The sequence below is a fragment of the Coloeus monedula genome, assembly GCF_965178545.1.
Source record: "Coloeus monedula genome assembly, chromosome: 6".
Taxonomy (NCBI): Eukaryota; Metazoa; Chordata; class Aves; order Passeriformes; family Corvidae; genus Coloeus; species Coloeus monedula.
In genome coordinates this window covers 16,135,853-16,163,007 of record NC_138786.1, presented here as the reverse complement: position 1 = coordinate 16,163,007, position 27,155 = coordinate 16,135,853, and the positions used below count along the sequence as shown (strand labels likewise).

Below are 27,155 nucleotides of genomic sequence, written 5' to 3'. Positions count from 1 at the left end.
CACTATGGCACCTGAGCATTAGTGTTACATTTTCTGACTCTGAGGTCAGATGTGGGAGTACCTTCCCATTCATAAACCTGTTTGGCCCCCAGCACCTCATTCAATCCCTGACCAAAGTGCACGGATCATGTGGAATCTTGTAATGATGCTGCCTCCCTAAAAACCCCAACTCCTACAAAAGATGCCAGACTGTTTGTTTGCAAATTGAGCAAGTTTGTTCTGATTTACATCAAAGAACTGTGCACTGCAGTATTTACGAGGGCTCCTGTTTTGGCTTTTGGCAAAGGCAGATGTTGAGCCAGGAGCTGTATGGCCAAACAGCTGGAATGTGCTGTGTTAAACACTCCACCATTCACAATGAGATGTGCATTTCTCCTGGGAAGCATCAGGGACCAGACAGGCACCACCAATCATGTTTCACAACTTTAATAGAATATTCTATCTATTCTGTACAAATTGAAAACACTGTATTAAGTTACAAATGTGTAAGGTAAGGCTGGAGCACTCTACATGCCTGGTCACAGTGTTGATACAGCTGCTATTCAACTGCTGCCAGAGGTTGGCAATGGATGCTGAAACTAGAAATGTGTACCTTAAGTGCCACACAACAACAAAAGGTAGTTTTGAAGACTTCAGAACTTTAAATAAAACAAATTGCGGAATGGAATAATTTCAGTGTTGCAAGTAAGACACCCAAACTTCAGATTTATTGAACTGATTCACTTTGATAAGTTTCCGTGTTCATAGTGAAAGGTCCTTTCATGCTGGACACTAAGCAATAAGACTACTGGAAATTGTCTGGTTCTTTGGCTGCAACCCACTTCCACCAACAGCAACAGTTTGGCCTTTGCATTTTGATCTTCATCCAGAAGAGTTGTCATTTTGATGCGAGTTTGTTTCTTCTGTCTAGACTACTACATTGAGACCACTTTGAATTACCTGTTTTACAAGTACCCATATTGTATGCAAAAGAGGAAGAAGATTTTTCAAGTATATTAAAAACTATTAAAAAGCACTAATTCTGTCAAAGTACTTACAAACATGAATAAATAAATAGTAAGATGAACAACTAAGTCTCAAATATGACACCCTCTTCAATGAAGTAAAATTACTTCAACTCAACTGGTTGTACTGAGATAATAAATATGACATTTAAAGCTGCTCAAGCACTAGTTCAATTTGTAGGTTGCGAGAAACATTAAAAAAGGGGGGAGGGAACTAGCAAAAAAGTCATATTGCTCTATCTGTTTCAGCTACCATACATGTAATCCATTTACTTTAGCTTCTCAGCACATTGCTATTCCACGATTTTCAATGTTTAACAAGAAAATGGATAATCCTCACATGGTAGTCTGGACTATTCCCCTATGCATAGGGCAAAAGGCTCTAAAGGCCTATTGACATACTGAGCTACAGTGTACCAACGGCTGTAGAGTGTGCTTTATTTAAACCTCAGATTTCCCAAATGCATTGAAGTTGCCACTGTACATGTTAAGCAATAAAGTTAGTGAAAATCATGCATTTTAAAACAAATTAATTTTAAGCATTGTTAATAAGATTGTGCTGCAGCAATAAAATATCCTGAACTGCAGGCCAGGTATCCAACTATTTGTTACAAGTTGTTCAAATATCACTTCCAAGTGGTATTTCCTTATTACTGTTGTTTGCATTCAGCAGGTTGGCTGGACTCTTTCTGTATAAAAGGAAAAAAAGAAAATAACCAGTTAAAAATCAAATTGGCATAAAAGAAAACACTCCAACAAATAAACAGAAACTGGCTATGCAGTTCTGAATTAACTAGGTATCACTAGCATGTACAAAAATGCTACATGCAAACTCAAGCTACATTATAAAGGTCCAACAGAGTCACCACATTTATTGGGTTTCCCCTTGCCCCCAGCTGCTTGGTACCCCATAATTTTTAATCTTCTTTTGTGCTATTAACACTGCATCCTGTAGACCAAGGTTCACACAAACAAGAAAGCAAACCACCACCTACTCCCCCCAACCACAGGCTCTATTTGACTTCCAGCCCTCTTAAACAATTTTAACAACCAGCTGCCACCTCCTCCAGCTCTGAGGAGGGAGGAAGGCAGGCTGCTTATTCTGTAGCACGTCTGAGTTTTTCCTTAGGAGCCTTGCCCTTTCTGCTAAGGTGATAAAAATGTAATTAATGTGTTGATTTCTGCTAGGTTCTGCATCACCAGCAGGTAACTATTCAACAATTTAACACTGGGCAAGAACTCCGTATGTTAATCTGAATATGTAAAAGTAGAAACACCTTCATTAGGTAGTAAAACAACTTCCCCTTTGGCAAAAGGAAGTGTATTTGGGAATGAGAACAAGTACTCAAACAGCTAAAAACTTCAGATTTACACTGCACTTCTTGCTTTTTTTGCAATGTAAAACAGCATTCTTAGAAAGCAGAATTTATTCAGTGAATTTCCACTTTGCTTCTCCCCTTACCATTCTTAATATAGTTTATTATACACAAACAGCAGTAACAGAATCCTGCTGAACTCTAATAAAGAAAAATATAGGTATAAAACACAACACCCAGAATATCACTCATGCAAAGTAAGATGTTTCTTAGTTACTATCCTAAAGAGGAGCTTTATGTGTTATAAAAGATGTACTCATGCCAAAGTTCAGTATACATCAAGTAACCAAGAGCTAAGACAACTGACGCATTTTGCCTCAAGTGAGGAAGAACAGGTGCAACTAATTTAAACCTCCTTATCATGAAGTTTGCCCTTGATAATCTGCACTAAATCCAGGATATTTTTCTGTTCCTCACCTAAACTGCTTTAGGGTCAGAGTGGTCACTATCATTCCCACTGCAAGTCAGGATTAGGGCCAAATGCACAGATGTGTCTGAGACCATTCAGATTTCCTCCTTGTGGTATTCCTCCCCCAGCAACCTGGCTAACTTTACCTTTGTTCTCTCTCATCTGCCTGAAGTTCCAAGTAACACTGATGTGAATTAAACTGCACTGATTGGGGACTAAATACAGAAAAAGGGATATGTTTGCACAGAACACAAAATTAGCGTTCTTGCTCTTGAATTAAAATTTAACTGCCACTGGTAGTACATTGCATGCTATTCCTTTTTTTTTAGGGGCAGGCAAAACCCAGCAGCATGTTACCAAAAGTTTTCTAAAGGTCTGTATTTTTCTTTTAACTGCTTGGTATTTAAACATGGCCAGAGCAGTGTGAAGCATCACTTCCTCTCCCTCCCTGCATTCTGGATAAGAGCCATGATAAATAACAAACTATTCAAAATGTACTTAAAAATCTTTCCATCTCCCTCCTTCCTTCCTAGTCACCTGGTATATTTAGATCAAGGCACACAGGCTGACCACTGCAACCATTTCCGCCAAATTTTAATGATCAAGCAAAACACTTGTTATATTTTCTAATAAACTTCATTATCTTTTCCTTATTTCTGTAAACACTTAAAACATATTTATTGCATATAATTGTTTATCCTGTAAAAACTGAGTCACAGAGATCACAAAGTTCCTTTTTAAGGACCTTTCAGTGTTGATTACTGCTCTCAGATAAAAAAAAAAATAAATACAGTTTGAGGGGTTCCCGGATCTGAGTCAGCTGCTGGAGGATTTTGAGACAAATATGGCTATTTTATGCTATTTTTAGCTTACACTTGAGGGTGTATCTGTGTTGGCCAAACAAAATGTTTAAGCAGGCCCTAAGTATCAAGGCAGTATTTCAGACCCAGACTCCAACATAATCCATATTCTCCCACCATTCTAACACACAGCACAGCCCTTGCTGAGGAAGCCAGCACATGAGCTCCACGCTGCCTACAGCTACCTTCAGCCTCATGCAAAGCATCTCAGTCTAATCCCAGAGGACACCAGCACAAAGAGACCACAACTCCCTTCCAGTTACAGCTGCTCCAGCAGGCACAATGCACACTGAAACTTATCTCTGGCCTCTGCTAGCTCTGGTATCAGGGGGCCAGACCCCAAGCTGTGAGTGTGATGGAGAGCTGACATCTACACTCCCTCAGGCTGGGCTTTAAAGCCTGAGCCTGATCTCCCTGCAGAGCCCAGACTTGGTGACACTGGGTCAGCCAGTCTCTATCACTGATCTGCCTTAGCCCCTGTGCCATTTATCACCCCATCCTGGCAAGATTTCCATTCATACTCTACTTCCCTAAATTAATTCCCCATGGTATCTTAGAAAGGTAGTGAAGTGCATCAGCCAGGCAATAAAGACCAAAGAGACTTCAACTGGCAAAGACAAGGAGGAATTGCATCTTATTTTAAAATAAATTTAACAGTAAACACACATACTGAAGATCACTACCAGGGCTACAGAGACAAGAATTCTTCTTGTGGTAAACAGATTCTCTACAGTAACCATAAACAGACTTAAGTTCATCTTAAAATTGGTAGAATTTTAAAATTTTTATAACTTTAAAGTATTTCATATTTACTTATTCTGTGCAAGGAGTTTAAACTACTCTGGGCCTTAAATTTCAGTTTGAGATGCCATTCTAGTGGATATGAACAAGCTGAGTGAGACTCCCCCTATTTTTTCTCTTTTGCTAACAAAAATCAATATAAAGCTTTTTGTTACTGCCACTCATTTATTGCATCACTTGCTCAGAATTAAAAATGTCCCCTAAAATTTGCAAGAACAGAGGGCTAAAACAGAAGAAAAACAGGTCTGAGTTAATACTGCTTTCATGACTTTCCTACACAAACCCCACCATGCCTACTCATCCAGTTAAACTGGTATCCTAGAGAATGGGGATGCAAGTCCAAAATACCAATACCACTTATTTTAGCAATTTTGTTTTTCAAAACAGAGCCTGCTGAAGAAAACACTGAATTTCTATTAGTATTCAGTGTTTATACACACTAGGCAAGATACATTCCTAGGTGATTCAAAGAGCAATCAAGTCTCTATCTCCTTACTTCTCCAATTCAGTTTTTGGGAAGCTTCCCATCTGCTAAAGTAGCCATGCAGGAACAGGCAGATCATCAAGATCTCATCTGACCCCCCAAGAACTCTGCTGCCAACAGCAGGAACAAAGCAGGCAGCAGGCACTAAACCTGATGTCCTTTCCAGTGGAGAAGGTAGAAAGCCTTTCTGAAACATCTTTAATGAAATAGTCCAATCATAGGACCTAAAGCTGAACCTAATCTTTATTTCCTATTCTATGTTACTGAATGAGAAAAAGCAAGGATATCAAATATATACACAGGATGTAAACCCAGAGCTAACTGGAGTTAAGTAAGCAACCCTAACCCTAAACCTAAACTGCCTCCTTCCACAACTGGTTCTGGAAATGAATTTGCTGCTGACAGGTCCTGCCACTGTAACTCAGAAGACAAAGCTCCTTGAAGCCCATGCAGTGTCACACACAGCAGCTCTTTTGCTCATGATTCAAACCAGCACTCTGCATTACCCTGTCAGCTACTTCTCAATTCAAGCACAGCCTCAGTAAGGTGAAATAAAGGCAGCTAAAGGAATGTGACATGCAAGCACATAGAAAAATACAGCAGACAAAACAAACTACATTGTCCAGTTTTGTAGCAACTTCTGAAGCTACTTCAAATCATCTGACTGCTCAGTCATCCAAAGCCACAACTTATATATGGCACAAGTGCTTTGTGTAAGAGATGATAATGATCTGGTTGTATCTGAACAACTCAAATGTACTTAAAACTCACAGGAAGGAAGGAGGAAAAGTTACAAAGCAGAAAGTGTTGACATGCAGCAAATGTACTACAACAATAAAGGAGGAGGTAGTATGGAAATGACTGAAAAGGAAAAACTGGATTTGAAAGGAAAACAGACCAATTATTTTTGTGTATGTGAAAAAGAAAACTATTCTAGGTAAGAACAGCAGGGGGTGGGAACTAAAACGCAAAGAAAGGCAAGGAACAAGGAGAAACAGGACCAGAAAATGGCATGAGCAGGAGAAAGAATAGAAAACAGGACTGGGGTATGAATGTCAAAGGACAAAATAAAAGAATTCCAAGTTGACTTGAAAAACTGGAGCCAGTGGCTGACAATTTTTAACCACAGGGAGGGAACAGAGCTGTGTGAGAGACTTCAGCAGGACAACAGACAAGCCACTGTGACAACGGATGTTCTGCTACTGCAGGTGAACCACCCGCACCAAAAACCAACACAGAAGCACAGCTCCATTTTGAGTTTAACAAAGGCAAAGAAGGGCATTATCTATGCAGAGGGAATGAGCTGGAAGGATTATAGCTTCTTCTAAATAATTAAAATAAAAGGAGAGAAGCCTAAATGGGGGGGGGGGGTTGGGGGGAGGGCAGGTGGGGGAAAGAAGTATGGAGGCTGTTGCAGGCATTGTTCTCTGTGAGGAATGGGATGAAAGGTGAAAGATGACAGTATCCAACAAAGAACTTTTTCTTTCTTCTTTTAAATAAAGAGACAGATGAGCAGAAAAACAATATCTGTGCAGAATCATGAGAGATCAAGAAAAGGCTTCCAAGAGTGACTGCCTGCCTTTGTCAGGCAGCATAAATAAGATGCTGGAAAAGTCATACTAAGTAAGCTGATGTTACAAGATTTTAAGAAGAGCAGAGAAGATATTTAAGAAATAATTTGCAAGTGCATTAGAAACAGTAAAGAGATGCAACATCAAACCAGAAACAGGGAAAAATGAAGTCTGACAAGTCTCAGTATCTTTTATCATGTGTATATGAAATACAGTTTGATTGCTACAAAGGCAAAACAGAAAGTGTGCCAGGAAGGCAGAGTGTAATTCTGAAAAACCTACTTTAATTATATTATTTAAAGGCACTCATCTCTACACCCATTTCTTTCTGTTTTTTACTAATAAAACCTAAACTCTGAAGTCACCATTCCCCCATTTCTTTTCCCCATACAAGGAAAAAAAAAAAACAAAACAAAACAGAAAACCCTAGAAAACAAACCACATTGCATGACTACAAATGGGACTCTTGGAAGTTACGTATGAATGGAATTCCACCTTACCTAGAAATGTATGAATGATAAACAGACTTATATTACACCTAAATGGGAAAAAATTGAAAGGAACTGTCAGCATGGATGAAAAGTGAAATGTACAAAATAATACAGGAGGCAACAACCATAACCTTCCAAGATAACTTAAACTTTTTTTCCCTACAGAATACCAGATCCTCTAGAAGCATATTTGATACTTCACACAAACATATGTTGATATAGAACTAGCACTGTTTCTCAGCTGTCCAACTTTTTCCTGTAACAGGTACACCACTGCATCTTGATCCTACAGAGCAGTCAGAATACTGATTTCTGCCCATCTAACCCTGTTTGATTGATCTTTGTACAAGACAGACTTTCTTTAGTATAATTTCTCATTAAAGAAAACCAAACTTGATGCTTGATAGTGACAAAAAGCATTTACTAATGATACGATGATGTGCATAAAACTACACCAAAAGAATGACATGTCAAGCTGCTGTTAAGACTTTCATCCAAAGATCAAGCAGTTTTGCATGCCTTTCATTTTTTCATCTGTCTTTATAAAAAATTGAAAGCTGATGTTTTAAGAACTAAATGAACACAAGTCTGTCATCACTATCCCAGCTTCACCAAATGTAAGTGTTTACCATGACTGAAGAACTGAGAAATACCTGTCAGAAGGAACACTAACCCTTCAAGGCTGAATTTTAAGCCAGGTATCATAAAATTTAAAATTCAAAGTTGAGGACTGATTTTTTTTTTGATTTCTAACCAAGTACAGACGTGGAGTCTAACCTGCAGCCATCAGGACAACGATAAAGAACAATTCTAAGGAAAAGAAAATAAACAAACAAGCTAGTTGAGATTTGTCAGACTAATTCTAACTTGAAGTCCAGCCAAAGAACATATGAATATGACCTTTCTAAAGGAAAACTATAGATCAGCACTACACAGAGATGCCATTAAGATGCAAAGGCACACAGTTTGGAAATTATCTTAGTGCAGGTTGGAAGTCAAAACCTACATTTTCTCAACTGACAGAAACATTAACTTCTTTTTTAAGAGCAATTTGAGTGCTGAAGATAATGAAAACACTGCAGAGTCAGAAGTTAGGGTGTTTTTGGGAGTTCCAAATATTTATTGATCTCTTCACAAACTATTATACCCTTAGCTACACTGCTCATAATTATAGTCTGTGCAATGACTAAGCATACGAAGTCCTTACCTTAGGATCACTCTCTGCATCTTCCTCCTCTTCTCCCTCCTCTTCCCCCTCCAACTCCTATGACAAAATAGAGATAAACTAACAGAAATTAAAACAGGTTAAAAGTGCAACTTTTTGTAATGGATAAAAAGCAAAGTAGCAGATTAAGTTATCACTGTATTCCAGAGTGTTTCAGATGTCAACATCGGGCTGATTTAAAAGAACTCCAAGTTTTAAATGCAAAATCTTCTAAAGATTATATAAAGGTTTCAGTATGTCTTAAGGCAATCTTCCTATGTAAGCTGCTGCTGCAGTCCCACAGCAATTTTAAAACTTCTACCTAACAAATTATTTGGCATTTTATTCTGGTAATAGGTATATATGTCTGATTTTGTTCTTTGTTTCGGTCTCCCTCCAAAGAGTGTTTATTTAGATTACTGTGGACAGGCTATGCATTCCTGTGCAGGATTTTTGCACTCAGTTTTACACACAACCACATCCAAGTGATAACATCTGGCACTGGAGACTGATGAAAAATACACATACACACTCCTATCAATACCCAGCTTAAAAAATAAAAATATGAAAATGTTTAGCCACTTAACAGCCTAAGCACAGAGAAAAAAGAGACTGCATGCTGAAGGCTGCTAGCTCACATCAGATCAGCAGCTTGACAACTTCTGATGTACTCTGGTGTGGTGAACCTGACAGCCAGGGCTGTACCTTTGACAAATTAGCAAGAACAGCACAGTAAAAGCAGTTAAGCAAAAAATGCAAAGGGTATTAGTTCATTTAAGTGTGGTAACATTTAGAGATTTTGTGCAAAGCCTTTCACAGTGTGTTTGTATTCATGCAACACTACTGCAAACAGACCAGAGCTCTTAGTATACGAGAAATTCCAGCCTAAATTAAGCTTTTATACTAAGCAGTTACACACTTCCCCTTTTTACTTTATATTTAGTAAGACCCAGTCTTCAAGCTTATGACAACTAAAAGCTGACAGCTGAATTCCACTACCACCTAAGGAACAGATACTTATCATGCAGCACTCTAGAAAAAAACCCTTGTCTATAACTTTTGACTCATCAGAAAGCAGCTTTCAAAATACTAGAAAAAACATGGATAAATGCTCTTGCAGAAAGTACTCTTCTGAAGAGGAAAAACCAGCCACACTTTTGCAAGTCATGAATGCTGAACTCTTTTGTAAAGAAGTACCATGCACAAGGGCATTTATGAACAACTGTTTTCTGCTCCATATAGGAACTATTCCTGGCGCTGGAATGGAATAGGTAATCAGTTATCTATAAAAAATACAGTGTGCATCTCACCTCCTCTTCACCTTCTTCATCTTCTTCAAACTGAAAAACAAACCCAAGGTTTAATTAGCTCTGCTGGTATTTGCATAAAAACTTCTGCAGTAATATGTGTAGCATGTTCAAACACTAACTGAAACAAAACCCCTTCCAGGTGTAGATTAACAACTTACAGCAAGTTGAATGATTCTTTCCTATCCCCACGTAACAGGAATCTCTTCAGGGTTTTTTTTGTTATTCTCATGTTATTAATACTTCCCACTAGTCTAATCAGCAAAGGAGGAGAATTTTTCTGTCTATGCGCTGACTAATAAACAAAATGCTAATTGCATACATACGTTATCATCATCCTCTATAGCTTCCCCAGTGAAATACAGCACAGCACGAGGGACTATCCTTTCACGGAAGAAGTGTCCAATTTCAAAATCTGCTGCTAAAGTGAATTCTGAGTCTTCATCCTGTAAGGCAAGTCAGTTTGAGTTTTCTATGGCAAATGTGATGTGCTACACAGAAGCAGATGAAAATATTTCAACCTAACAGGTTTGGGAAAATATCACCCTGTCATTATCAACCTTGAGGTCACAGGTACTTTCAGTATACTTAACTTTGTAACAATAAAATCTAAAGTCTAAATCTAGATTTGCAGAATTGAGATTTTCTGTACAAGTTTCCTACTTTCTATACACACATTACTGTCCTGCTCTGGCACCTTCTATTAAAAGCTCATAGACTTGGCTGGCTCTGGCATCTGACATTACAGAACTGTTCAGAATGCTCCAGACTGATTTTTAAAGAAGTCAGGTACCAGCCATGCAGGAGTGCTGCATGGGCAGGGAAAATAATGACCTTGCCAACAGCAACCACTGGAGATGTCTTGGATCAGCAAGTCAGCTAACAGTGAACTGTCAATGGATTACTTGGAGAAGTCGACAGTATCCTTTCACTTTATCAAGGTGAAGCCCAGTTTAGTCAAAAGCAAAAATAACAATAATAATACACAGTACTTGATAAAAGAACTCTATAGTCACTATACAGTGACTTTGCAAAAAGGATGTGGCAAAGCGCAATTGTGCCATTTCAAAAACTTACCAATGACTCTCCATCACCAGATACTGCAAAAAGAAAAGACAACAAATTTAAGAAAAGCCTGTATAGTATCACCCACCTCAACATTCAAGATGACAAAACACAGTATAAAGACCTTCTCATACCAGAAAACACTGAGGTTATAAAGGCTTCACAAGGTAACTATTAAAACTATAATGACAATTCAGATTAGTATTAGTTAAACCTAGAAATTGTACTTTTAAGAATTTCATATGTTGTAGTTAGAGCACCAAAGCTGCCATTCGTATGTCAAAGATTTTTGCACAGGAAATACTCTTTCTACAAGGATGGGCTCAGAGGGCATGTGGATCAACATATTTAGTTTCTATATAAATACTGTAATTACAGTAACGTCATCTGGCTACAGCACTACAAATCGTCTCCTCTCCCCCAAAACAGTTAGCACCAAGCTGATGAACATTTTGACAAGAATCTGCAAAGCATTGTTGAGAGGAGGCTCAGTACCGTAACCAGCATGGAACAGGGTGGGTGTTTTGTTTGTTTAAAGACAAAACCAACCAACTAACCAACAACAAAAAAAACAAATCAATGCAAAAAACCCCAACACAAATCAAAATGTATTTCCCTTCTCTACACTACCATGTGGTCTACTGCAAAAGTGATCATTTGGTTTAGTCTGTTCTCAAGTTGAAAATGCAAGTGTCAACTGCCAGCAGATGTCAGTGTCTTATCTCATACAATTAATTCTAAAGTGTACCCTTTAAGTATTTAAAAGGGCAATATAACAACAGGAGACACATCTCCATCCCTTCCTCAAAGCAGCAACAAAATTTAAAGGGTATTTCTGTACCAAACCACCTCCAACTTTGGAAATACATACCATCCTGTGTTTCTTACCCCATGTACATGAGGATTTGCAGTGGTAATTAGGAGGGACAGCTAGTTCATAACAGCCCACAAGAGAATCAAGAACCACTTTGTTCAGTACATCTCTGGAATCACACAATGGTTTGGGCTGGAAGGGACCTTAAGGATGACTTAGTTTCAACCCCCCTGCCATGAGCAGGGACATGTTTCATGAGACCACGTTGCTGAAAACCCCATCCAGTCTTGAACACTTCCAAGAATGGGGTATACGTAACTTCTCTGGGCAAGCTGTTCCAGTGTCTCACCACTTCCACAGTCAAGAATTTCTTCCTACTATCTAACCTAAACCTGCCCTCTTTTGGGATACAGCCATTCCTCTTGTCCTGTCACTACATGCCCTTGCAAAAAGTCCCTCACCACCTTTCTTGTAGGGCCCCTTTAGTCCACAAAATAAACTACTTCCTTCATCTATGTTCGCAGAAGAGGATGATGAAAAATGTACCAAGAAAAAAAAAAAAGGCTTTGGAATCCATCTGAATTGTTTAATATGTGAGTACACATCTAACATCAGACAAGGAAAATGACATAATTCCATGTGGAGTATCAGGAAACCCTAATTAATCACAGAAGAAACTACAGGAAGTTCTGTCACTTGACACAGAGGTTTCGATCAAACTGCTATGCTGTAACTTGACCAACAATGGAATACATTTCTTTTGCATGTTAGAAACTGATCAAACTGATGCATGGAGCCATCCTGTGGTAAAACGTGTTAACTTCTTTAAGAGAGTCTACATGAGACTCTTTTCATACTATGAATCCTGTTTACACTGCACACCTACTGGCCAAATTCTACAGAATAACATCAGAACAAAATAATCTGGATGGGCAAGAGTTTGCAATCCTCCTCTAGTAAGCAGACAGTTTACAATGCAGCAGCATAAATAGTTTGAATGTTTAAGCCACATAAATACAAATATATATAAGCAAAACACAACCTATTTTAAGGATCCTAAATTCTTAATTTCCAAGCTTACCCTTTATTGGGCTGAAGAAGTTAAAAAATGAATCGTTAGGTACTTGTTTAGTAATCGTCCGAACTGTGCCTCGGCCCTTGTGTTTCTGTTTCTTCTTGATTGTTTTAACCGTGACATTTTTTCCTTTTTTCCAGTCAATAGTACACCTAGAGACAGCATGTGAGAAACAGCATTTTAACACAAGGCACCACAGAAAAGAAGGAACTGAGCAGCAGAGCAGCAACATCAAGGCCAAGATGGCTTATCACTCTCTAGATAAAGCTACTTGACAAGATATGAAGTGGATCATAGGCCTACAGATGATGGGTATTTGGACATATCAAATATTTCCCTAAATGAAAATGCTATACAAGTTTGTCTCAGCAGAGTAATCACTGCCCCCACTCTACTCATAATTCAATACCTCTTTGGCCCAACAACTGGACTTCTGCCACCAAGGACAGGATTAAACTATTTCAGAAAAAATCACACCAGTCAGACCATTACGAAACAATGCATTACATCCTCTCACTACAGGTCAAGGAAGTGTCCAGTTACCCTAAAAATGCGTGTCCAAAGAGTGGCCAGGGAGAGCAGTGTCTGAGCTCTCCAAAGAGCAGTGCTTAGATTGACTTGGCAGCCAAGCACATCAAGCTGAAAAGAGCCTAATCTCAGTTCCATTCTGCTGCTGTACAAACTGACACTCAATAAAAAGTCTGTCTCCATTCAACTAAGTTTTACCCAAAACTGCACATAGCAAAGAGGGGCAAACACAGCTAATTCTCCTGTCATGGAAATAACAGTGTCACAGTAACCCTTAAGTGCCTCAAAAATGTCCTATAGACAGATGGCCAGTCACCAGTTTTACACTTAACCTGTGTAACAAGTCACAGAAACATTTTCCTGCTCTACTTGTACCATATCTAACACCTTCATCAGGAAACATCAACTGAAATCAAAGTTCTGACAAATCAGCAACCTAAGAAAGTGTTCCTTTGTAATACTTTAACAGAAAATATTTTGCTATAATGAATTAAGTTTTCTTCAAAATGGAGTAGCCTGTTATTTAGGCACAACTTTCACTAAACATCCAAGCAGACTTTTTGCCTTACTGCAGGTGAATGCTCAATTCAATGTAGCACTAAAAGTCAAGAAGTTTTGAGGTTGTCAGCATGCATTCAAAAAACCAAGTATTTGGCATTTCTTAAGCGTGAATTAGAAAACCCCCAAAAAACCCCACCAAAACACATCCTTGAAGGAATAGAAAAAAACCCCCAAAACCAAATAATCACCAACAGAAAAGAATACTTAGATGCTGAGAAAAATAGAGTACAAAAGCCATTTTTCATTTGTGCCAGCTCTGCTCTGGTGTGGCACTGAAATTTGGTTATAGAGCAAAGTTCACGGACGGGAAGAGAAAGGGTTAGATTAGATGGAATGATTCTTTCACTCCCAAAAAACTCTAATGTGGTGTTCAACTGAGACTTTCAGGACAGACATGAGAATTTACCATCCACAGCTGTTTTCTGAACGTGTTTTGCAAAAACAGTAAAAATCAAATTCAAAAAATTTGCTGCATTAGCCACAGCTGCCAGAATCAAACTACATGGTCTTTATGTTCCAGCCTCAAAACAAGCTGAAAGAGTACATGATACATATGACTTATTCCTGCCTGATAATAATAAATCAATTCCTGCTGGAATAAAAATTGCTGAGGAGATAATAAGAATCCAAGAGAGTCTAAGGCCACTTACTAAGGAGGGGAGTAGTCTGAAAAGTAATGACTAAAAATAATTTACCCAGTTATCTGGAAATAAAAGGTTTGTTACCTCAATTAGAGAGCTGTTAAATTTGAAAGGTGTCCAATTTAAAATGTACACTATGTTAAAATACATCTCCATCTATGCATCTGTTACTTCTGCATGCTGAGGCTAACATCATCACTATCCCTACAAACATTCCCAGTTTTAAAGTCAGTAACAATTTTATCTTCACTAATTATTATCACAGAAAGCAAAAAAAAAAACCAACGCATTTTTACTTCAGAAGCTTTTTTGAGTTTGAGTTTTCCTTACCCCTCACAATCAACTATTTCAGGTCCTTCAAATGAAAAGGGATCTGTCTTGTCTGGCTCCGACTTCATCTTGTATGTTTTCGTCAGGACTGAGTTAGAGAAGTAGTCATTGGGCCCAAAGTGGAACTCTAATGAGAAAGACTGGAAGAAATTTTATGTTACCACTAACTTTCATCTGTGAAATAGTGCATCAGCATAATTATCATTAATCAAACTCTGAAAATACAAAAAAAAAAAAGATAATTTGATGGCAAACATATTTCAAACTACAGCAGAAGCAGGAAATTAAGAATGTCAATGAATTTCAAATGTAGCAAGAAGCTACAACAACCTTGGCTTAGATTTAAACAGGTAATTAGTACATTTCATTCACCTTCACATATAGAACTGCTGTCTTAAAAGCAACCTTAAAATAAGTATTTTGAGAGAAGTCTTGATTTCATTTCCTATGGAAGCCTCTCATCATCCTTGCACTAGGGATGAAGAAGTTGTTATTCTGAAGTCATTTTAACATTAGAACAATACCAAGTGGTTCCACTGCTCCTCCAAGTCTGATCAATACCATGATCTTAAGAGAGTGAATCAGATTTTATATCCAATTAAAGCACAATTTAGATTGCAGGAGTCTATTTAAATAGTACACTCCACCAGGAACCAGAGGGTTTTTTTCCATTTGATAATAGGAAATTCTGCAAAAGAACACTGACTTCATAAACTGAATCCTATAACCAACATGTCTCAACAGGTTACAGCCTGAAGCAGGTGTTTCTATTTATGTTTGAACCTCCTCTAGCACCCAAAAATTGTCTGCAGAGATTCAGTTTCTTACATGGAGAACAAAAGGCTCCAGTTACAGAAAACCACAGCATCCACGATGCATCAATTTTCAGATCTGTAAAGCTTTCTAAACTGCTTGCACCATGCTCTCTTTGCACTCAGGACCAACTATGAACTTTTTAAAGTAAACCAAAACTCAAGCTGTCTTGGAACAGGGAAAACAATAAAGGATAAAGGTTTTTGGCAGCATTGATTTAGTGACTTGAAGGGGAAAAAGCCAGCAGGTCAGTTCAGCACACTGGAAGGACTGAAAGCCAAAGCTCCCAACATCACTGCCCAGCCACAGCATGTGTAACAGTTACGTTAAATATTTTATTTACTCCCCCAGTAATATGCCTCAAGAATTAGCCCTAATCTGCACACAAAACAGACTACATAGCTGCCAAAAGACTGGTCCTGAATATACTTCCCCAGGCATTCTTCACACTCAGGCCAGAAAACTGTCTGTTATCACCAAGGAGGATGCCTTGCCATCCTCTTTTTCAAGGCTATTTATGCGCAGACAAGATAAATAACTCAGGACAACAGCTTGTTCATCAAAGATATTTATCTCTCACTCATCTCCCAAAGGCCCCTTAATCTTCCTAAGACTCCATGAATCTCCTCACATGACTCAAATCTGCAAAGAGAGTGGTCAAGGAGTGATGGAGACCAATGGCAACAGCAGCCTTCCCCACCCCCGTGCTTGCTGTTTAAGGACAGGAAGCCACTGGCACCCAGCACTACACTGGAATATCTGTGTTTGACTTCATATTGCCTATTTCAGCTTTACTCCCCTTTAAAGCAATTCAAGACAGCTGCACGGTTTGGAGGCTGTCTTCAGCAAAGACTAATCTCTCTCTGGCAAACATGCTCAGGGGAAGAGTTACAAACTTAGCTTATCCACTACCAGTGACGAACACCATACCCAAATAATCCCATAAACCATCACTGGGGCTATAAATAACCAACCAGTGGCACTACTTCGCATGCAGGATCCCAAGGGCTAGCAAGACAAAAATATCTGCACAGACTGCATTTCAGCATTTCATTGTATACCTGCTAATTAAGAAACAAGAGGCTTCAAGCTTCACATAGTATTTGAAGTCTTGCAATGACCTTTCCAGCACTCTTTATTTGGACACCTCTGGGGTTTTTTTATCAGCTATGTTCTCAGGAAGTTCAAAAAAAGAAAACTTCCCTTTTTTAAGCTATTTAAGTTATACCCAGATGCATCATCCAGATCTGAATATGCTAGCTAAGAATCCTGATGTCCAAATACGTACGTAAATAGAAATTATAATTATAAAATACATGTAAGTTTATCCATATGATTATAAATAAGTAAAAGCAAATGGCAATGGAATCACTTATGCTTCATGCAGATAAAAGTTTCTATGTGCAGGCCATAACAAACAGGACTTTGAAGCACTTTAACTTAAGTCAGGTAAATCCACTTTTGGAGTACCATAACTACAGTTAATTGTTTTGGGTGAACAGTAAATCAGAAAATTCCTAATTATCATGTATTTCTTTAGCAGCAAAACCTAATTCCTAGCAGAATTAGTGCATCTGTGACACTCTGGTTATGTGAAGTTCTTACAGTACAAAGCTACCACTGCTGCCCCAATTTTCAACAGAGAATTGCAGATAAGACAGTCACACAGCTGCAGAACAGGTTTTACTCAAGCAGTTAGGAACACATCCTTTGTCTCCAAATACAGAAGGGACATGGAATTTGTCAGCCTTCCATTTCTGGATTTAATGTAGCACTGGAATGGAACCATTGACAGAAAAATGCTGTCAAAAGGTTACGAACAGTGCAAGACCAGATAAATCCCTTGTTCCAAGAGTTCTCCAACTTAAGGTACTGTAAAACAAAGCTAAATGAGAGCATAAAAATGATGTAGGCAAAAAAACCTATTCCCATCTCATCCAGATGCCACTGAATAGATATGCTTCAAGATAAAAACAGCCAGCTTCTTAGAATACCTTACTTTGTGCTTAGACAATTCATTGTCTTCATAAAACTCATATCCTCTCCTTAAGCCCCAGCAATATTTAGAAACTTTATTCTCAGTTTTCCTCTGCCATACTACTGTCTTGCCTATTATCAGCTTGAGTTTCAGGACTAGTAGAAGAAAACAGTAAGGACTAAAAAACAAAACACAAAAAACCCCAAACCAACTTTTTATTAACCTTTAAAAGCTATTCTGAGAAAGTACTTCCATCTTTCTTATGGGACTGTTCAATGAAGCTTGTCTTGCATTTATATCAGACATTGTCAGAAGACCGTAACTCCATAAGGCAAAACAAAAAATACCAAATATAAGAAAAAAGCCACAATGATAAAATTTAAAGAAAGTATGTGTAGGCTCCAATTCCATCATTCTCCCTGCCTCCCCATCAAAGACAATTCAAGGAATAAGTATAGTCTGCATAAATTGAATAAGCAGCAGAACAACTTCTTTTCAACAAACACAGAGTCTGTTTCTGTACATTGAAGTTAAACAAGAAAACAATTTCCAAAAATAAAGTTGTACTTTAAGAAATACTCATTAGATACACTTTTTAACTTCTATCTATTTTCTATTCTTTTCAACAGGTACAGTATTCATAATAATTGATTAGTATTACCAAGTCACATCTCCTCATTTGATAAAATATTTGATGCCCAGAATTTTACCCACAATTCATTTTCAAATCAAAAACAGCAATGTAATTGTATTACTAAGAGCAGCTACACTTGAATTTGAGAGAGAAAAAGAAAGTAAAAACTAAGACAGAATTGGGCCAGAATTTTAATCTACAACCTACAGTAATGTCAGAGCTGTCCAGGCTAAGAATGAAAGAGCAAAGAGTCAGGAAAGCTGAAGATAAATCTTTACAAGGCAAAGCATGGAAATACTAGCTTAGAAAGAAAGCTCACACACACAATACAGCCAAAGAGAGCTGAATGAGTATTTTGGAATGCTGTTCACTTCATTACTACAATCTTCATGAGAAACAAGCCAAGAAAACTCACCATAGGCTGTCCTGGTTCAGAAAACTTAACTTTAATATCCTGCAGATGTTTCAAGATAGGTTCATCATATTCCTAAGCAAAAAAGAAGTAAAATCCAATTCAGCAGGCAATATTTAGAACAACAGCCTTTTCCCAAGCAAAAACCAAAGTCTGTAACTAATTCAACAATTTCAGCTGAAGTAAAGATCTGGATCTAAATTTCTTAATCATAGCTGCAAACACTATGTGCCAAATTCTCAATCATTAGGCCTTGTCTTCAGTAAACAATGCTGCCAGGATTATTACTGAAAATACAGTAACTTCATTCAGGGTATTTATTGCCAGTGAGTCACAGGAAGACACACTCCAGGGAATTCCTCTTTAACAGCATTAAAAGCAATTAATACAAGTGCAGGCATAACTACCTAAGCCATTTAACATTAATTCAACCAATCCATGGGTATTCCTATAACATCCTTGCAAAAATAATCCTTTATGGACTAAACCAAAAATGCTTGTCCATCTTTAGCCTTTCAAGCATCTTCAGGGATTCCAAAGACTCAGAAGATTTGGTGTATCACACACATTCCATGAGAATCAATTGACTACTAATGGGAAAAGCAGCAATTAATTTAACACAACAGAAGTTGCTCATTTCAGAGCAGAAACTTACTTGTACTAATTCACTTAGCATATCTACATTCCTAAAGATAGTAAACCAGAAGTCTGGAATTCCTTTGATATTTGTCTCTTCTGCTTTTTCATCTATTACCACTGCATTTTTCAGGTCTCCCTGGGAAAGAAATACAGAAACAGACAAGAAATTAAATTGTGACTTTTTAGTATATTTAATAAACAGAGACAGAAGTATAAAACAATTGCCATCTCTGAAGCTGTGCTTAAGGAACATTTGAAATCTACTTTTTTTGCCTCTGTAAATGAAGTTGAGAGATACAAGATTTATTTACGCAACTAAACATATACACATTTAATTTGGATTTACTTTCAATTCATTTGAAATTCTTCTATATGAAGACTAAATAGATCAAGTGTCTGCTTCACTGATTTGACAAACAGAAATAATTAAAACACCTTCTATCTTTCTATAAAGAGAAAAAAATATAAATGCCTTTCTATTTTTCTATTAATCACCTTTCTGTAGCTCCAGAAGCCATCTACAGCATTTAATCTAAAAATTTAAAATTTAACACTGCACTCTGAAATGCTGTTTCAGCCTCCCAATTTTGCAGAATACTTGTAAAGTTGTCTTTCATGGGTATTTTTCATTATTATGCTGTGTCCAATTATTACTCTTTTGGGAAACAGGATGCCCTCCACATAACTGATGTCAAATGTTATAAAACAGAAGAATGACTCAGTCATTTCTCAATCCCAAACAACCCTGGAAATTGGGAGTGTCAGTTAGTTGTATTGCACCTTTCCTTTTACACCACTAGATAGCAGCAGATATTTAAGATGGTTTTGGCAGTTACTTGGGTTATGACGAGCCAAGAATATGAAGCTGCAGTTTACTTCCCATCCAGACATTTTTCTGGTTTTTTTGTGTGGAATTTGGCCTGTCAATGCTGTATTTACACAGAGCCTAAGGAACGGTTTTTGCTCATGCACATGGAGTACTGTGTCATGCTAAATCTCAGGAGATCAGTAAAACCAAAGAGAACAATTCACTTCGAATACAGAACAGCATCAAAAAAAAAAAAAAACAAAACAAACCAAAAACCCAGAAGAAATCAGGCTAAGGAAAAAAGCAAAGAAAACCTGACAGAATGACAAACAGTTTTCTAAGTAGGTCGCTTTCCTGAGACAAAGCCTGAGCACACATCTCCAGAAATGATGCTAGGAAAGTAACAGGCAGCCTACAGACTATATTATGCCTCCTAAATCTAGACAGCTCCTACTCAATAGACAAGTAGGAATCCACCAGCCAGCACACACTGTATTAGCTCTGTGACTGTGTGCCAAGTGTCTCACCTGTATTCATGAAAATGAAAGCTAATGATGTCCCCCAAAATAATGGGGACAGGCAGAGAAACAACCAGCCTTTTATTATCTTGGGGTTTCATGTAGCACTGGAATGGAACCCATTAGCAGGAAGATGCTGTTAACAGGTTACGAACAGTGCCAACAAAGGCAACTCCTCAATTCCCTCAAGCCACAGATTTTTTGAAAAAAGACTGAACTAAAAGTTTAGAAGCTTTCACTGGACATAACAGTGTCCTCATCACAAGAACATACCACTGACACAGAAGTTAAGTCTTTCAATGGCAAGAACAGGAATTTAAATCTGACAATCTGATATATCCATAGTTTATGACCCAGCTTGTACTCACAGCCAGTTTTTCTTCTTCCTCATTTTCACTGTGCCATTCTGACTCTGCATCTGTGGGTTCAGCTTCCCCATTAATAAACTCTCTTCTCTGTGTTAAAAAAAACGAAGAATGTAATTGAAGATGTGAAACTATGTATATGCAACCAGAACTGACAAGAACAAAGAAAAATTATATACATAGTTTTCCCACCTTATCAAAAAGAGGTTGATAGAGTGCTGCATATTTTCTCTCTAAATCATGTACTTCTTCATAGAATTTAGCTTCTATATGGGCACATTTCACCTGGAGCTTTTTCAAGGCATCAATTCTTCTTATCACTGCTTTTGGAAAACTAAAAACCAAAATTATTTAAGGTTAAAAGTTAGTTGCCTCACCATTATTTCACATATTACTGCAAAATAAGCTGCTTACAACTATGTGCAATTTTTAAATAAAAGGCTTATGTCAAATATACATGTTTCTCCAAAACCTATTTCAAAAAATTGAAAGAATCCTCTCCTACCCAAGTTGTTCTCAAAGGTGTTATCTTCTGTTCCATTCCCTGGGGCCACTACCCTCCCCGTGTAGTTCAGAGATCAGAAATTAATACCTTTGTTTACACCTAAACTCTAAGACTAGATTTGTGTTGATCCATCTATGAAAACTAAGAACTGTGCATTCTACAGGGAAAGCTTTGAATCACAGGTCACACTCTGAAAGAACACACTGCCCATCTGCACTTTAGATTATCGAACACTTATAGAACTTATGTTTTTTCTAAAAAGAGGTCTACAGCCAGCTATTCTCAGTCAAGAAATAAAAGCACAAGTATTTATTAAAGGCAATATTTAAGTCTACTTTACAGTCAATCTAAAACTAAGCTTCAAACTAGGGATATACAGGTCCTGAACTTTCCATTACATCCTGGACAGCAATCTTACAGAAATCACCAATCAATGCAGCACATGCCCTGTCAGAGTAAGGGTCACAGAAGGAATCAAAGGAGGGCAGGGGAGTTATTCCTATCCAAAACAATAATGGCCACAGAAAATACTGAACTGCACAAAATTTTGTTTGCAAGTTTGCATAAGCTAAAACTTCACTCTTCCTTCCAGAAGTAAGCCACTGTGACTCATGGGTTAAGTAAACCATTTTTCTTAGTGAATCATTTATTCTAATTTCCTACCTCAATTACACAGTAATAATACTCTATTATGCTTTCAGTCTTGCAAGAATTTTATCATGCTCAGTACTTACGTTTCAATGTAACTTGAAGGAGTAAGTGATGTGTTGTCAAGACGTTCCTGAAGAGCTGCAAGGACCTGTGGATTTTGCATCACTTGGTCTGCCAGCTTTTCTATGAAGACAGAAAACCACTTTCAAACAAATTTGCATAGATTTATAGCACGTTTGTCATACTGTGTCTTACAGCAGTCACAGTAAAAATACTCATTATTTTCACACCTCAAATAACACCACTGTAGTTAACTAATAACACAAACAATTACTTCAGGACCAGATTTCAGGAATATAAAGTTGGATAATGATAGAAAAAGCATTTTTCTCTTTGCAAATCTATCTGTTGCTTTCACAAGCAAGTAGTACATTGCCAACACAAGCAAATTTCCTGTTTTCCCTTTTTGTGAGAAAGTGCAAACCGGAGTTTCTCTATCCTCCCTCTATATTAGCTGTACCTTAAAACCCACATATAAATTTGCAAGAGGAGAACCACTGAATTCCACTTCCAAGACATGTCTTCCAGTTAGCGTGACTCCCGAAAACCCTGCCAGCTACTTTGTGTACTGGACAATAAAGCAGCATAGCACTGTAACCTTGACAACTACTGATTTTTTACATCATTATGATTTTACAATCTGTAAGACTCCCCAGTCATCACGACACTTCACAGAAGACTATTTTTCAGGAGGTCAAATCTAAAATGCTTCTGATTAGGAGTTAAAAACCCTGACTAATAACCCCACATGGTGTCATGGTGGGAAGACCTTTGCTTTTCACAACTTTCCCTTCTTTCTCAGTGCTCTTCTCCCCAGACATTAAGAGGCTGATAAATTGCATAGAACTAACATTGTGAAGCTTTTATATGCTTGTGTGTTGCTTTGTTTTTCTCATTTATTTGGGGTTTTGTTGTTGTTTTTTATCAATCCAACTTGACTGTAAGAAGTATTCAATGGTGCCTAACAGTTCTCATGTGATTTCCAATTGCCAGTTACAAAGCATTTCTTAAAAAAAAAAAGAAATAGGTAATGAAGGAGACCTAAAGAACATTCAGTGACCACATATATGAAACACATTTCACTATAATTCACAAATTTGAGTATTTGGAGAAACAATGGAACTGTAGCTTTTCTGCATACAGAAGTATTAATTTGAAAAACACTATTCAACAGTCATCTGTAACCTTGCTACTGGAGAACAAAAACTTCCAAGAGGACATATTATAAAGATGCATTTTCTGAGATATAAGACACTAAAATCTAGCATCCAAAGAGAACAGTTCATTTTGATAATTATAACAAATACACATTGTTACAAGCCAGCCTTTGCAGGCCTTATTCCAACTGTCTAGTGGGACATTTTGTGCAATGGTAAAGCATCACAGTCACAACACATGCAAAAATACAGCCTTCACTCTGGTTTTGGCTGCAATAAATATGGAAAACATCAGAAAGTGAACAGCCTAAAAACCATTGTTTTGCTTACAGCTGTGAACACATGTTCAGCTTTAACTGCAAAGGCTTATTCCACTTCTGTAACGTTACCTACTACTATGTATCTTACCTTTTTTGTTGCTTGCATTTTTAGCAGCCTCCAGGGAATCTGAAGCAGTGTCTTCTGTTTTACTAAAATAATTCAAAAGGTAACATATTAAAATAGCATCACATTACAAAAATGTTAACATTTAAGAAGAAGATATTCTGAATTTTCAATTTACTACATACATGTTATATAGACAAGTATGCCAATAAAAGACATATTTATGTCTTCAAGCTTGTGAAAACTCAAAGGTTTGGATATGAAACTAGATCTCCAAAGATGAATAAGATGCAATGGCAAGGAAAGGTAAGGCCAAAAAAAAAGAAACAAACCAACCTCAAAACAAAACATAACAAGCCCACAACAAAAACCTTTGAGAGATAAATTCATCTCATTAGGTCAATGGGTGGCCATTCATGTGTATGATTCAGTCTGTGAATCCTGTGGCCATTCACTCTACACAGGAAAATGTTATTATTCACAAATGAGAATATGAGACACTTTTAGAGTAAGTGATGAAGAAAAACATAAGAAAGTACGCAGGTATGAAAGGAAGACGAACAAAGAGATAAAAGCTGTTTCCAACTTCTCTAACAAGCTGTTTTGATTAAAAAATTCTCTTCTACTCTAAAAGAGAGTACAGATGTCCTCCCCATCTCCCTGCCACAACGTCTTCCATCACACTTCATGTGCTGGAGGGAGAGGGCCCAGCATGAGTCAACAGCCAGCCAGCATTCCCTGTGCTCCCTGCCAGTTTAGAGGTCACAAAATGCACACTGGATATTGCTGAAATTAACCCTAACTCACACACAAAACCAGAAGAGATATCACATATACAAATGGGTATTATCAGGTACTGGACAGAACAGCTTATCCAGCACTGCAAGACTCAGAAGAGCAGCAGCACATACGGATTTGCAGCAGCTGCATAAAAATACTGTATGTTCAAAAAATACTACATAAACTAGAAAAAAAAGGTGCCTTTTGCATGCTTAAATTACACAGATTAGAGAAACACTGAGGCTCTTCAGTTCTTTAGAGCATTTAGAAAAACATTACCATTTTATTCTTATCCAAGTTTAGTAAGCCACTCTTCACAGGTTAAAAAAAAAAAACAAACAAAAACCTCTCCTGCAGAAGACCAGATATACAGCTGGCTCTAACTACCTTGATTTAATTTCAGGAAAACAGTCCAACATACCTGTTATCTGCCATCTGTGTGCCTGTATCCACCTGCAAGTTGAAAAGTAGTGTTTAAAAATACTTGAACAGTAATTTGTTTACCTCAACAGAAGATGAAAATAGAACAGGTCATTGTTTAAAACCTCAATACAAATTAACAGCTGCTGGTTTTGCTAAGAAATTCATTATGCATAATCCCTCACAGTAAACTAAATAGCTACCACAATACCCAACTCAAACTAAAAAGTTTTTGAACAGTCTGTCAGGTGGTTTACCCTCCTAGACCTTATTTCTTCTGTTAAATACTCCAGATACTAATGCATTTCTGCACAGTCGTGGGTCTTCAGTCTGAAGATAAGTGCCACAGTTTCCTAGATTAGCTCTGCATTCTATCAAAAAAATAAGCCAAAGAGGAAGACAGAAATGTATTATTTTCTAATTCCTTGACAGTATCACAGTAAATAATGAATTTTTCATCTCTGCCTATAGAGCATACTTGAGCTATAAACAATGGAAGTTCAAATGAATTACAATAACTTCCAAATGACTCTTTTATCACCAAAGCAGAAAAATATGTTTCACTTGTCTGTCTAATCAAGGTTATTTTTGTGAGTAGCTGCTTCTGATGCTCTACAATGTGCCTAAAACTGTTGCTAGATAAAGAGGAAAAAAAAACATTGAAGAGAAGAAAATTATTCATCAAGAGAAGGGGTTTTGACAGTAGCTAGGAAGGCATAATCCCCTGTATAAAGATTTGCCTTGAATTTATTTATCAGGAGTCAGAAAGCCAAGAGGAAAGAGAGAAGTTAAAATCTCATTATTAACAATGATTGGAACTAAGTTTAGCACAGCTACCCCAACCCCCAATATCTAAATTAGCTCTCCTGAGAAACCAGAGGGAGCCAGATTGTCTAACTTATTCTGCTGTTCTTTGTTTTCTGGGTTGAAACAACCAAGCCCGTACATGTATTTGAGTAACACAAATTGGGGGGTTTTACCCCCATTTTAAACAGCTGATCACAAATTCCAGTAATCACTCCCTACCATTCAGAAGCACAGGCAGTATTTTCCACTACCAAGCTTTCACGAAAGAAGACGTTAGTCTGCAAGTCAAATTCAGAACAAACAGTAGCTTCAATCATTTGTCAGAGTTGACAGGTCTGATTTCTCTGGTTCTGTGAAGGCCAAACAGTCTGATCTCAGGCCCAGTTTCCAACAGAGGGCTACCAAAGAAGAACCTAAGTGCTAATGCCAACTTGAGCGGCAGCCCAGAGATTGCATGCACTCTCCCATCTGGAAAATGCTGAATCCTGCTCTAAGCTGCAAAAGCAACACTTTCACAACCATTTCAAACAGAGGTGAAAAGCTTTGTTAATTTTTGACAGCACTAACAGCATACTTCAGGTTATTCCACAGGAAGTTGTTTACATCTCCCAAATAAGCCTAGGAGCCCACCCTACAGTTTAAGCCCAGGAACAAACAAAAAGGGGCTTCTGGCAGAGTAGGTGTTCCACCAGCTCAGGCAGATTTACCTCCAAACTCTTTCTCTTGCCCTAAACATAACAAGAGAAAGTGGCAATGCCAGCAATCACCTGCTAGAGCAAAACAGAAGATTTTTATAATGTTACAGGTGAAGAAATAAAGGAGCACAAATGAATCTTTCCTTCCTTGGCAACAGAAGGCAGGGGAAAAAAAGATACAATTAAAAAGGTAAAACAGAGCAAACTGACCTATTATCAGAGCTCAGCCAACAAGTTACATGATCTGAGTCACTATTAAAGGAGGCAACAGCAAGCAACTAAAAATGAGGACTCGCATTACTTAAAAATTATCCTCAAAGACTTGTGGCTTCCAACCTAGACCCAGAGACAGAGCTAATGGAAAAGACTCTGCTCCACATATAAATTTTTGTGCTCAGCTGGTTGTGCTGTATTTCCTGCAGGGAACTACTTCTCAAGCCTGCTGATGGAAGACAAGATCCTCGTTCGTGTTTGGAAAACATGGAATAATGTTTAAATAGCAGTTGAATTCATCTCCACTGGAACAGACATGAATTGGGCATGTTCTGACAAAAGCCATTCACCCAAGTAACAAGAAACAACAAAAAAAAGAAAAAAGAAAAAAAGACACCATTCTCTGATGCAAATACATACTTCAAGTCTTGTTTCACTCCCTAGAGTTGTGCCTTTGGCAACTGGAAAGTAAAAAGAAGTATATAAATAAAGAAACAGAAGAAACTTCCTTAGAAGACAGCTTGTGATTCCCAGCTGCATTCCAGCTGTCTTGCACTGACTTCAGTGCCACGGAGTCACCAACAAAACTGTTCAAGACAAGCTGGTGAGGGCAGCAGAGGGGAGACGAAGGTAATTTTAGAGATAAAGTGCACACCAGTTGAAGAAGAACAGTACCAAAGCACTGAGCCTTCCTGTCCATCATCTTCATTACCTTCCAAGCAAGTGAGCTCAGTTTTCAGCCAATAAAGACATGAAAAAGCAACCAGAACCCAAAGAAATAACAGCAGAAGGCAT

At 37.8% G+C, this 27,155-nt stretch overlaps 1 protein-coding gene across 4 annotated transcripts in view; it reads right to left on the bottom strand.

The window, feature by feature from the left end:
- Positions 1-410: 410 nt before the first annotated feature.
- Positions 411-27,155, bottom strand: part of NAP1L4 (nucleosome assembly protein 1 like 4) — a 28,275-nt gene continuing 1,530 nt past the window's right edge. The window contains exons 2-16 of one of the 4 annotated variants that reach the window (XR_014226466.1): positions 24,647-24,678; positions 23,471-23,531; positions 21,928-22,029; positions 20,881-21,022; positions 20,692-20,778; positions 19,014-19,133; positions 18,362-18,433; positions 14,522-14,661; positions 12,468-12,613; positions 10,585-10,607; positions 9,834-9,953; positions 9,511-9,540; positions 8,204-8,281; positions 7,006-7,043; positions 411-1,693 (exon numbers count right to left, since the gene is read on the bottom strand). Coding sequence is in view for 2 of the 4 variants with exons in the window: in XM_082282954.1 (XP_082139080.1) it covers positions 1,655-1,693; positions 8,204-8,260; positions 9,511-9,540; positions 9,834-9,953; positions 10,585-10,607; positions 12,468-12,613; positions 14,522-14,661; positions 18,362-18,433; positions 19,014-19,133; positions 20,692-20,778; positions 20,881-21,022; positions 21,928-22,027; positions 23,470-23,531; positions 24,647-24,660 (1,152 nt within the window). In the remaining 2 variants the exon portion in view is untranslated. Of the gene's footprint in view, positions 1,694-7,005; positions 7,044-8,203; positions 8,282-9,510; positions 9,541-9,833; positions 9,954-10,584; positions 10,608-12,467; positions 12,614-14,521; positions 14,662-18,361; positions 18,434-19,013; positions 19,134-20,691; positions 20,779-20,880; positions 21,023-21,927; positions 22,030-23,469; positions 23,532-24,646; positions 24,679-27,155 lie in introns of all 4 variants that reach the window. The other 3 variants (XM_082282953.1, XR_014226467.1, XM_082282954.1) reach the window with 3 other exon arrangements.